At 59.2% G+C, this 11,403-nt stretch overlaps 4 protein-coding genes across 4 annotated transcripts in view; all 4 read left to right on the forward strand.

Moving 5' to 3' along the window:
* Positions 1-1,733, forward strand: part of VDBG_04544 (vacuolar transporter chaperone 4) — a gene marked incomplete at both ends in the record, with an annotated part of 2,539 nt that extends 806 nt beyond the window's left edge. The window contains 2 exons of the mRNA XM_003004892.1: positions 31-1,401; positions 1,452-1,733. Coding sequence (XP_003004938.1) covers positions 31-1,401; positions 1,452-1,733 — 1,653 coding nt within the window. The remainder of the gene's footprint in view (positions 1-30; positions 1,402-1,451) is intronic.
* Positions 1,734-2,370: 637 nt separating this feature from the next.
* Positions 2,371-4,090, forward strand: VDBG_04545 (cystathionine gamma-synthase; the record flags this gene model as incomplete). Its single annotated transcript, XM_003004893.1, has 2 exons — positions 2,371-2,553; positions 2,612-4,090. 2 exons carry the CDS (start codon positions 2,371-2,373, stop codon positions 4,088-4,090), a joined length of 1,662 nt encoding a protein of 553 aa, XP_003004939.1.
* Positions 4,091-5,215: 1,125 nt separating this feature from the next.
* On the forward strand, positions 5,216-8,575 carry VDBG_04546 (calcium-transporting ATPase; the record flags this gene model as incomplete). Its single annotated transcript, XM_003004894.1, has 4 exons — positions 5,216-5,392; positions 5,455-6,631; positions 6,688-7,983; positions 8,037-8,575. The coding sequence occupies 4 exons, from the start codon at positions 5,216-5,218 to the stop codon at positions 8,573-8,575; spliced, it is 3,189 nt and encodes a 1,062-aa protein (XP_003004940.1).
* Positions 8,576-9,953: 1,378 nt separating this feature from the next.
* The window catches only part of VDBG_04547 (conserved hypothetical protein), a gene marked incomplete at both ends in the record, with an annotated part of 1,882 nt that continues 432 nt past the window's right edge, over positions 9,954-11,403 (forward strand). The window contains 2 exons of the mRNA XM_003004895.1: positions 9,954-10,283; positions 10,343-11,390. Coding sequence (XP_003004941.1) covers positions 9,954-10,283; positions 10,343-11,390 — 1,378 coding nt within the window. The remainder of the gene's footprint in view (positions 10,284-10,342; positions 11,391-11,403) is intronic.

Here is an 11,403-nt window from a genome sequence, read left to right on the forward strand (position 1 = left end):
ACGTCACTGAGCTGAGCTCATCATCTCAAGCACTGCCCGTGCTCGTCTCACGCAGCAAGGAGTCGATACACAAGACTCTGCTATACCTCCATCTACTACGACAACCCCGACAAGTGGGACCTGTACGAAGGTCGTTTGAAGAAGACGGAGGGTGCCGAGGCCATCCGTTTGCGGTGGTACGGCGGAATGCAAAGCGAAAACATTTTCGTCGAGCGCAAAACCCATCGCGAGGATTGGACCGGCGAGAAGTCAGTCAAGGCTCGTTTCTCTGTCAAGGAGAAGAACGTCAACGCATACATGCGAGGCGAGCTCCTCCCCGCGGCTATCTTCGAGAAGGCGAGGAAGGAGGGCAAGAAGCCCACAAAGCAGATTGACGAAGACCAAAGACTGGCGGCCGAAGTTCAGTACTCGTGCCTCAAGAAGGGTTACAAGCCTGTGTGTCGGTCATTCTACAACAGAACTGCCTTCCAGCTTCCTGCCGACGCGCGCGTGCGAATTTCTCTCGACACCGAGCTTACCATGGTTCGCGAGGACAATCTGGATGGCGAGCAGCGTTCTGGTGACAACTGGAGGCGGATGGACATCGGTATCGACTGGCCGTTCTCTCAGCTGCCGCCCAAGGACATTGTCCGCTTCCCCTACGCTGTCCTTGAGGTCAAACTCCAGACGCAAATGGGTCAAGAGCCTCCCGAGTGGGTGCGTCAGCTGATTTCAAGCCACCTGGTGGAGGCGGTGCCCAAGTTCTCCAAGTTCATCCACGGTGTGGCATGCCTGTTTCCCGAAAGGATCGATCTGCTGCCCTTCTGGATGCCTCAGATGGACGTTGACATCAGGAAACCTATAACACATGACTTTGGCATTCACCGTGGAGGTCATTCTGCGAACACGACAACTTCTGACGAAGACGACGAGGAAGACGAATTTGATTCAGATGACGAGGAGCTCCGTGCACCAGCCGCGCGCAATAAGCAGGTCAGCGCAGGGGGCAATGGAGAGTCAAGCAGGGCGGGTGCTGACAACGGCGCCGGCGTCGACATTGAAGACCAGACGGCTGATGGTGTCGCTGCTGTTGACGCAGACTACATCTACGACTCGGATGAGGAGTACGACCCGAATGAGGCCCTCGAGGAGGCTAGGAGGGTCGGCGGCTGGATCTACTACTCAACGCTGGCGAAGACGAAGGGCGCAGCCTTTGGCCACGAGGCGCTCGAAGTCCTCAAGTGGGTGATCCCCCACCCCCGCGGTTCAGTGATCCCCAGGAGAGAGGTGCAGACTACCCTCTTCGGAAGTGGTGAGATCCAGACGAAGAAATTCAAGGCACCCAAGGGAAAAAAGATCTACGTTCCCGTGCGTGTGGAGCCAAAGGTGTACTTCGCGGCTGAGAGGACGTTCTTGGGTTGGGTAAGTCTGTTCGGCCGAGCTCACAAAGAAAAATGCTTACCATTCCACAGCTTGAGTATTCCATTTACGTGGGCACCGTAGCCGTGACGCTGATGAACTTCGGCACAAGCCCTACAAGCGCGTCGTTCATCGTGGCTGGCGTCTTCACCCTGCTTGCTATCCTCTCGCTCTGTTACTCGGTCGCTATCTACCTGTACCGCAGTAGCGCCATTCGCAACAGACGCAACATTAAGTTCTACGATCGCTGGGGGCCAAGCGTCCTCTGTGGAGCTCTTTTCGTGGCTGTGTGCCTGAACTTTGCATTCGAGGGTCGGGAGCGTGAGGTTTGGTGAGCAACTAGGTGTGTAATAACGACTTGTGTATGGTGTTGAGTGATTGGTGACGCGAGGCCACCACGTCTGTGGAGAGAGGGTGTATTTGGGTCTGAGGATTGTATTTTGCGCTTTTTTTTCTTTTGGATCCAATTACAGATACAGCAGCGCATTGTTCATAGTAAGGGAGTGAGAGTATAGATCCTTTCCAGCGTTCGTCCTGTGTCAGTCCGCCCTAGTCTCGATCGCGGCTTCTCAATGCCGAGCTCAGTGAGGCGACGGCGCCTACCTCAGAAAGTTGGGGTTCGCTCGGCTGGACGAAGCTTCCTGCTAGCTCCGAGGTCAGCTGCTGTCAGCCCTAGACAACTCCGACATATCGTTCAGCAATCAACTTGCATTAGACAAAGCTGAGAGCCAGCCAAGAATCACACCACTGCGTGAATTGGCTATTCCTTGGGGTCCCAGCTGCAGATGCATAAGTACGGGCTAAACCCCATTGTCTCAGCTGCCGGAGGAGCCGCACTCGAACTGCCCACACTGCTCGTGCTTGCTTTTGCTGCCTCTGAGGCTAGGTGATCAGCGAGAATCAGCATACAGCCAGTAGCTAAGAAGACAGTTTTTTATTCTCCACTGCGCAGATAGCTCTTTAGCCGTCAGGATGACTGCCCTCGTTGCGGAGGGCGTGTTTGGCCGATGCGTGCCCCCGGAGTCAAAGTACGCCATTACAACGAACTTGCGGGGATGGGACAATGCGGTCAAGTTGCGGGAGGGAGACAAGGGCGTCATGTCACAGATTGTACACATTTATCCACGCTTCGGTCCATTCCAGGATGTCAAGCTCGTAAGTGGATCACAGCCTCCCATCATACAAGGCGTATACTGACTATGGGTGCTGCTAGTTGTTCGGGGCTCTCGCTGGGAAGCTACACCTTGCCGAGGGTCTGTCGCTGTTGGCTTTCACTGACCCCGGTGTCTTCCAAATGATTGCCAAGCATGTGACCAGTCCTCACCGTCGTGAGCCCATCGTCTCGCTGGAAGAACTGCAGCTTCATGTTGTCGACGTGGCTGGCATCCGGCTGTACGTCGTTGCATTTCCTGCGGCAAAGACATCTGGTGTCATTGGTGCCTGGATGAATCCTGGCATAGGACTGTCCATCCGCTTGTCGGAATATCTTCTCTCACAAATCGACACATTCACACTAGTCAAGTCGGCGTCCACTACAGAAGCTCCTCCGCAAGGAACGTTCCTCCCCGAAACAGCAGATCACGCGAAATTGAGGGAGCGGATCTCTGGGCTCCTTCACAGGGCTTCCGTCGACCCTGAGAAGATCAGGGTCACTCCCGACGATATTTACCTCTACCCAACAGGAATGGCTGCCATCTACACAACGCACAGTCAGTTAGTCGCACACCGCCCCGGCACCGTCGTCATTCTTGGCATTACCTTTCCCAGCACGATTCAGTTGCTTTTGGAGACCTCGCCACACGGCTACAAGCACTTCGGTCCTGTAGACTCCGCTGGCCTCGACGTGTTCGAATCTTGGCTGAAGGAGGAGGCTGCTCAGGGCCGGGACGTGACGTACGTCCTCGTCGAGTTTCCCTCCAACCCCCTCCTCGCCAGCGTCGACCTGCGCCGCATCCAGGCCTTGTCGCGGAAGTTCGGTTTCTTCTTCGTGATTGACGAGACAGTCGGGTCCTTTGCCAACATTGATGTTCTTCCTTACTGCGATCTGATCGTCACAAGCCTTGCAAAGACCTTTTCCGGCTACGCGAACGTCATGGGGGGCTCGGCGGCACTGAACCCCCTGGCACCGCGGCACGCCGAGCTGAGGAAGCTCTGGGACACGCACTTCCACAACGAAGTCTTTTGTGGTGACGCTGCGGTGCTGCTCTCCAACTCGGGCTCCTATCTTGAGCGGACGGCTGTGCACAATACCAATGCGGGAACCATGGCCGCGTATCTCGCGGCACAGACGCGGGATCTCGACCCGTCCTCGCCGATTCTTCGCGTGCGGTATCCGACGCAGATGGCCGACTACAATATCTTTGCGTCATTCTTGCGCCGGCCGACGGAGGAGCTGCCTGAGCCGGGAGGCGGATGTCTCCTCACAGTGGACTTTACGAACACCGTGGCCGCCAAGGCTTTCTATGAGGCGCTGCAGTTCTATCACGGCCCGCATCTTGGAGCGCCGAAGACGCTGGCGCTGTGCTATGTGGAGCTCGTGTTTAACAGGAATCCGGAGGATGCAGAGTATCATCGAAGATATGGTCTGCTGCAGGAGAGTGTCAGGATCTCGGCGGGCTTGGAGGCGGCGGGGGATCTGGTGAAGACGCTCGAGGCGGCGTTGGACGCTGCGAGGAAGGCCGTGAGTAACTGACGTTGCTTGAAGGCAATATGCACATCCTTTCTTGAGTCCGTGATTTTGGGTATTTGTTTAACACAGAACACGTTTAAAATACCAGCACGGCTTTTTAGGCAATCCTGCCAGAACTGCGGCTCACTGTCAGGCTCAGATACTGAACTTGTCATTGCCATGGTGAAAAGTCCTAGGGAAGAACCCCAGGAAAATTGTGTTAGGCTCGAATTCGGAGATTTTGTAAAGAGTAATGTCCAAGTTCGATATCTACAGAATTCGTGAGTCAATCACATGACCATCAAAACTCAGCAGGTGAGTTGGCCGCATCAACCAGGTTCCCACCCAACCAAGCGACGCCATCCCAGATTCCAAGCTTGTATGAGACAGATGGAGATGAATGCTGCCTTTCCCACTATGCAGATCATTGGACATCGGATCTGGTACCCGAGGATCGTGAAGTGATCGCAAAGCAACATCAGTCAGTCTGAGCTCCTTCGCCAGTCAGCCTCGGAATTGGATCCCCACTGGAAAGGCCCCCTGAGTACCTAGGCTCGCCCTAGTGGAGCCAAGGGATTCAACGGTCCCGCTGTCGGAAGCGATTGCTAGTGGCCGAAACGGACAGCAAGGCCAGGTCGGGGCCAATCAAGCTCACCAAGCTCACCTGGCACCTGGCGTCCCTCGTCCACGTCGCCCCCAAGGCTGGGCCTCGAGAGCTAATAACGTTAAAGTACCAAGTACCCAGACCCTGGCCGACGAGCTCCACCACCTGGCCCCCAGCGGCCCCCCCAATGGTCCCAGCGCTGTAACACGTTGATCTTTAATCTTGCCCAGGTCTCCGATCGGATTCACCCATCCAATTCCTGCTACCTGGTCCAAACGGCCATCTTTCCTCCGTCTCCTTGAAGCGCAATCTGATCACTCTCAAGTCAGACATGTCACGGGCTTCGAAATCAACCAGCTGATCTACCTACCTATCGAAACTTGTCGAGACGAGCCAACCATCCCCCGAGCTTCCCGACTCGGTAGCCCTCGACAGCGATAACGCATAGCGCATTTACCATTGGAGTCCCCCTTAACCTGGTCATCCTCCATGAGGTCTGCTGGTCACAACAGGTAGCCCCTTCCCGAGTCCCGGACCACGACGCGATGCAGTGGCCATGGCGAGGCGACGGCGATGACCAGGGCAGCCTCAAGAAGAACGACTCGCTGCTGCCCACGTCCAACTACACGCCCAAGATTACCGGGGCGTCCCACGATGGCGGCTTCGAGAAGGAAGCCCCGGCGCGACCAGCCTACAACCGCACCACGTCTGCGCAGTCAAGAGTGAGAGCCGCACGCCCGCACTGCCGAGCCGTGAACGTAGCTAACAGCGAGATCGATCATAGAGCGTTGCCGAACAGTACTCGTTCATGACCCCGGCCGAAACTGCCTCTCGACTGCAGACCTCCCTCACACATGGCCTGGCGCCGGCGTCCGCCTCAGGTCGCCTCCACGACTACGGGCCGAACGAGATTCCTCACGATGCGCCCGAACCATTATGGCTGCGCTTCGTCAAGCAGTTTCAGGAGCCGCTGATCGTCCTGCTTCTCGTCTCGGCTGGCGCTTCGATTTTCCTCGGCAACACTGATGACGCCGTCAGCATCACCGTTGCCGTCACCATTGTGGTCACCGTCGGTTTCGTACAGGAGTATCGGTCTGAAAAGTCGATCGAGGCCCTCAGCGGTCTCGTCCCCAACCACGCCCACCTCATCCGCGGCGAGCAAAAGGGGCCTTCGTCCGGCTCCTGGCCCGTTGGTTCCACGAACGCCAAAGTCGAGGGAGCGCCCACCGATACGGCCACGGCGATCGAGGAGGCATTGGAGGTGGCTTCTTCCAAGGTCATGGCTGCGCAGCTCGTCCCCGGCGACCTGGTCCTCTTCACTACGGGTGATCGCATCCCCGCCGATATCCGCGTGACCAAGGCTGCTGATCTGACCATTGACGCCTCCAACCTCACTGGCGAGAACGAGCCGGTAAGGGTCACAGCCAACGCCCGCACACGCCCTACACCGACGACACACCTCGGCGGCAGCAACAAGCTCGAACCGCCGAGCCCCGCTGGGTCGGCCGTCTCGTCGAACAGGGACGGCGGGGATGATGGCCAGCACAATGTCGCGTACATGGGCACTCTCGTCAAATCGGGCTACGGCCAGGGCATCGTGTTCGCGACAGGCGGCAACACACACTTTGGTACCATCGCGACGAGTGTGTCCGGGACGGAAAGCCCCCGTTCGCCTCTGCAGCTGTCGATGGACGACCTGGGCTCGCAGCTCAGTAAGGTGTCCTTTGTCATTATTGGCATGATCTCGTTCGTGGGCTGGCTGCAGGGAAAGAAGTTGCTTGAGATCTTCCAAATCTCCATCTCGCTGGCTGTCGCAGCCATTCCCGAGGGACTGCCCATCATTGTGACCGTCACCCTTGCCCTCGGCGTGCACCGCATGGCGGGACACCACGCCATCGTGCGCAAGATGCCAAAAGTTGAGACTCTGGGTTCGGTGAACGTTGTTTGCACCGATAAGACAGGTATGCCATCCTCCCGTTCCCCGGCCAGGGCTTGGTCGAATGCTGACTTGTATCAGGCACTCTTACTATGAACCACATGACCATCACTAAGATGTGGTGTTTCGGCTCCATCGAGGCTTTTGATGTTGACTCGGATGACGAGGCCACCGAGACAAAGCCCGACGCCGCAACGCTGCGCATTCTTCGCATTGGCAACATTGCCAACAACGGCCGTCTCGCCCGCCAGTACACTGAAAATGGTGCGGCTGCCCGGGCTGTGCTCTCCTCTACGCAAGGCGGCGACAACCCTTCCACGTACACCCGGTGGACCGGCCAGCCTACGGATGTGGCCATGCTGGATCTGCTTGATCGTTTCAAGGAACACGATGTGCGCGAGTCGATTGGTACACGCATCGGCGAGGTTCCCTTCAGCTCGGAGAGAAAGTGGATGGGCGTCACGATTGGAGGCGAAGGAAAGAACGACAAGGACTTTTCGTACATGAAGGGCTCCATCGACCGAGTTCTCGAGGCTTGCGACACGTATCTCACGCGGGACGGACGGGAGGTCGTGCTCGACTCTACGCGCCGAAAGGAGGCACTCGATGCCGCGGAGGACATGGCTTCCCGCGGTCTGCGAGTTCTGGCCTTTGCCAGTGGTGCCGTCAGGTCAAACAAGAACAAGCCGGCCTCCAACGGCTCGTACTTTGCTGGCTCCGACGACAACTACAAGGGACTGACGTTTGCCGGGCTCGTCGGCATGAGCGACCCGCCCAGGCCTGGTGTTGGCAAGTCGATCAGGCGTCTGATGCGCGGTGGTGTCAAGGTCGTCATGATCACCGGTGACGCCGAGACGACGGCCGCTGCCATCGGCAGGCAGCTCGGTATGCCGGTTCCGCACGCAGTCGAACACGGCTCGAGCCAGTCCACCGTGCGCCCCGTCCTCAGGGGAGACGAGATCGAGGCCATGTCGGAGGAGGAGCTTGCGCAGGCCATGCAGCACACCAACATCTTTGCCCGCACAAACCCCGATCACAAGCTGAAGATTATCCGCGCGTTCCAGTCTCGCGGCGATATTGTCGCCATGACAGGCGACGGCGTCAACGATGCGCCGGCGCTGAAGAAGGCCGACATTGGCATTTCCATGGGTCTGCATGGTACGGATGTCGCCAAGGAAGCAGCGGACATGATTCTCACAGATGACGACTTCTCGACGATCCTTCGAGCGATCGAGGAGGGCAAGGGCATCTTCAACAACATCCAAAACTTCCTGACCTTCCAGTTGAGCACGAGTGCCGCCAGTCTGTCGCTCGTCTTCTTCTGCACCCTGCTGGGACACCCGTCGCCTCTGAATGCGATGCAGATTCTTTGGATCAGTGAGTCGGCGTTCTTTTCGTTGTCGGGAGAGAAAACACGCTAACCCAGCCAGACATCATCATGGACGGTCCTCCCGCGCAATCACTCGGTGTCGAGAAGGTTGACAAGGACGTCATGAACCGTCCGCCGAGGAAACGGGGCGACGCCGTCCTCACCCGTACTGTGCTCTCCCGCGTCATGACCTCAGCGGCTATCATCATGACGGGCACCATGCTCGTCTACCGCCACGAGATGCTGTCGGATGGCGAGGTCTCGCGCCGCGACACGACCATGACGTTTACGTGCTTTGTCCTCTTCGACATGTTCAACGCCCTGTCGTGCCGCTCCGAGTCCAAGTCGATTCTCCGTGGCGAGATTGGTCTGTTCTCCAACGTGCTCTTCAACTGGGCTGTGGCGCTCAGTCTCGTGGGCCAACTGCTCGTCATCTATTTCCCTTGGCTGCAGGAGGTGTTCCAGACGGAGGCCTTGGGCTTCTTTGACTTGGTGAGGCTCGTTGTGCTCTGCAGCACGGTGTTCTGGGCAGATGAATTTAGGAAATATTGGAAGTACGCTCGGCGAAGGATAGGGGGCGGGTACAGCCAGGCGGTGTAAGAGCAGCATAGTAGATAATGTAGCCTAGTGTGCTTGACGGCCTTGTAAGATGAGATATATACAACCTGTACATTGGTTACAACCTGTCTCCAAGGACCAACCATGGCTCTGTGGGCAGTATTCTTCTGGTTGTCGAATGACACGATCTGAACCTTGTCCACTCACCGAGCCCCTCGCTTAGACCCCGGTGAGAGGGGCCCCACACCGAGCAGCCCACCTGGCATCGGGCCAGCTAAGGGTCCCCCCCCCCTTCGTCATATGTTCACCTCCGACCTTCAACGCCATGCTTCAGCTCTAGCGAGATATCGGCGCCCCAATCCTTTCCCGACAACTTCCTACACGGCTGGCGAGCTCTAGAAGCTATGCACGTACGAGCCCGCTCACGCCAATGTCCGTCTCTACGAACGGCGTGCCCCCTGCCCGCCTCAACAGCTTCAGCGTCAGCAACAGTAGCAACAACCATGGCATCCCGACAACTCCCCTCCTCCCGAACCACAACGGTCCAGCAGCAGCAGCAGCAGCAGCAGCCGCCGGCGCCACTGTCGCTACCGGCACGACGCAGCCTTCCATAGATGCCGCCTCGACAGCCGCCGAGGTGCGCGCCGCCCTGTCGACCCTCCACGCCCGCGAGTCCAGCATCACGTCCCGCCTCCACACGCTCCTGGGCTCCCAGGCCGACCTAGCCCGCGAGCTGGGCCGGCTCGACCTGCTGCGGGCGTCTCTCGGCGCGCAGGTGATCGCCGCCCGCGGCGTGGGCAACAAGATGCTAGCGTCGGCGGCCGAGACGGCGGGCGGGCTCTCGCGCCGGGTGCGGACGCTCGACCTCGAAAAGGGCCGCGTCGAGGCGACGCTCGAGGTGGTGCGGCAGGTCGCCGAGCTGCGGGCCTGCGTGCTCGGCGTCGTCGGCAGCATGGGCGCGCCGCAAGACTGGGAGGCCGCCGCCGGCTACCTCGCGCGCGCGGCCCTTGTGCCCGAGGCCATCACGCGCGGCCGCTTCGCCGCCGAGATTGTGCCGACCGTCGAGGTGCCCGACGCGCCGTGGGTCACGCTCGAGGACGCCCGCGCCAGCCTCTGCGGCCTGTTCCTCCGCGAGTTTGAGAGGGCCGCCGCCGAGGGCGACGGCGCCAAGGTCACGCGCTTCTTCAAGCTGTTCCCTCTCATCGGCAGGACCGACGTCGGCCTCGACGTCTACGGCCGCTACGTCTGCCAGGGCGTCGCCGGCACGGCACGGTCCGTGTTGAAGGAGGGGCCGGGCGCGTCGTCGGCCAAGAGGGATGGGTTCTTCTACGCCAACGCGCTGACGAGGCTGTTTGACCACATTGCGAGGATCGTCGACGGACACGGCGGACTTGTCGAGAGGCACTACGGGTCGGGCAAGATGGTACGCGTCATTGAGAGGCTGCAGCAGGAGGCCGATGTCCAGGGTGGCATCATTCTGGATTCGTGGGCGGACGAGCGGGACGTCGTGCGGCGGATCAAGGATGTCAAGAGTTATCCCTTTTCGTTCCTCGTGCAGAGCTTCCTGCCACCGCAACGAGGCGGGACGCCGCGGGTCAACTCGCCAGCGACGGGCCTGGGCTCTACGAACCAGCGGCAGAGCGAGGATGAGGGCGTCAACATGAAGGAGGTCGACGGCGTGCTCAGCGAGATTGCTGTCATGCTCGGGCGATGGTCCTTGTACGCCCGCTTCCTGGCTGGCAAGGCGAGGGTACGTCTATGTGTGATGCAAGGGTCAATGGCCACGACTATGACTGACTGTACTTCTAGGACCCTGAAACCCCCGAGGAAGCCGACCTTGTGATGCCCGACTTGCTCACGAAATCCAACCTCAGCCGAAAAGTGGCAGACAAGCTGACGACGCCCTACAATACCATGATGACCTTTTTCTTCCGGCGGTCCGTCGAGAAGGCCTTCCAGCTGGACGAGCAACCTGCGGGCCTGTCCCTCAACCTGAGCAAGCCGATCGACACGAATTCGCCCAACATCATATCCGCGGTGGACGACGTCATGTACGTTGTCAGCGCCGTGCTTCAAAAGTCCGTCTCCACATTTCAAAGAGGCGTGGTCACATCGGTGGTGTCAGCCATCGAACGTGTCCTCACTGCCGATTTCGTCGGCATGGTCCAGCGCAAGATGCGCGACGAGTCGTTCCCCAAGCCGCTCGTCTCCGGTGGTTTCCCGCCAGAGGACAAGATCATCCAGTTCATCGTGCTCATCAACAGTCTCGACACGGCCAACGAGTACCTCACGCGCATCATCCACAGCAAGACGGGCGGCTCTGAGGCCGCCGGCGGCACGACGACAGGCGAGGGCTCCCTCCGAGAGTCCTTTCCGTTTGAGCGGGACGCCACCTTTGTGGCATCCAGCCTCGAGACGCTGCTCGCCAATTTCACGGCCAAGACGACCGAACTGATGAACGAAGGCCTCCAGGTGCTCTTCAACCAGGTCGTCAAGCCCCGCCTGCGGCCCGTCTTCAGCGACACGTTCCGCGACACGGACTATTCGTTCACGGAGGACGAGCTCGCCGAGTACGCGGAGCAGGTGGGCGAGAGCGAGGAGCAGGTCCTCGAGCAGGTGCCGCGCCGGTTCGAGCACGGCTGGGACCAGCTCATGAAGCCCGTCGCGCGGCTCATGACGCCGCACACGTTCACGACGGTGCATGACATCACGGCGCGGTACCTCGCAAGGGTCCTCGAGCAGCGGGCGTGGAAGAGCCGGGCCAGCGCGTTTGGCGTCATCCGCATGGAGCGCGACTTTTCGAGCATCGTCGGCACGGTGGCCAGGGGCAACTACGGCGTGCGGGAGCTCTTTGCGCGTTCGTCGCAGAT

Source organism: Verticillium alfalfae, genomic scaffold, assembly GCF_000150825.1.
Source record: "Verticillium alfalfae VaMs.102 supercont1.5 genomic scaffold, whole genome shotgun sequence".
Classification (NCBI taxonomy): Eukaryota; Fungi; Ascomycota; class Sordariomycetes; order Glomerellales; family Plectosphaerellaceae; genus Verticillium; species Verticillium alfalfae.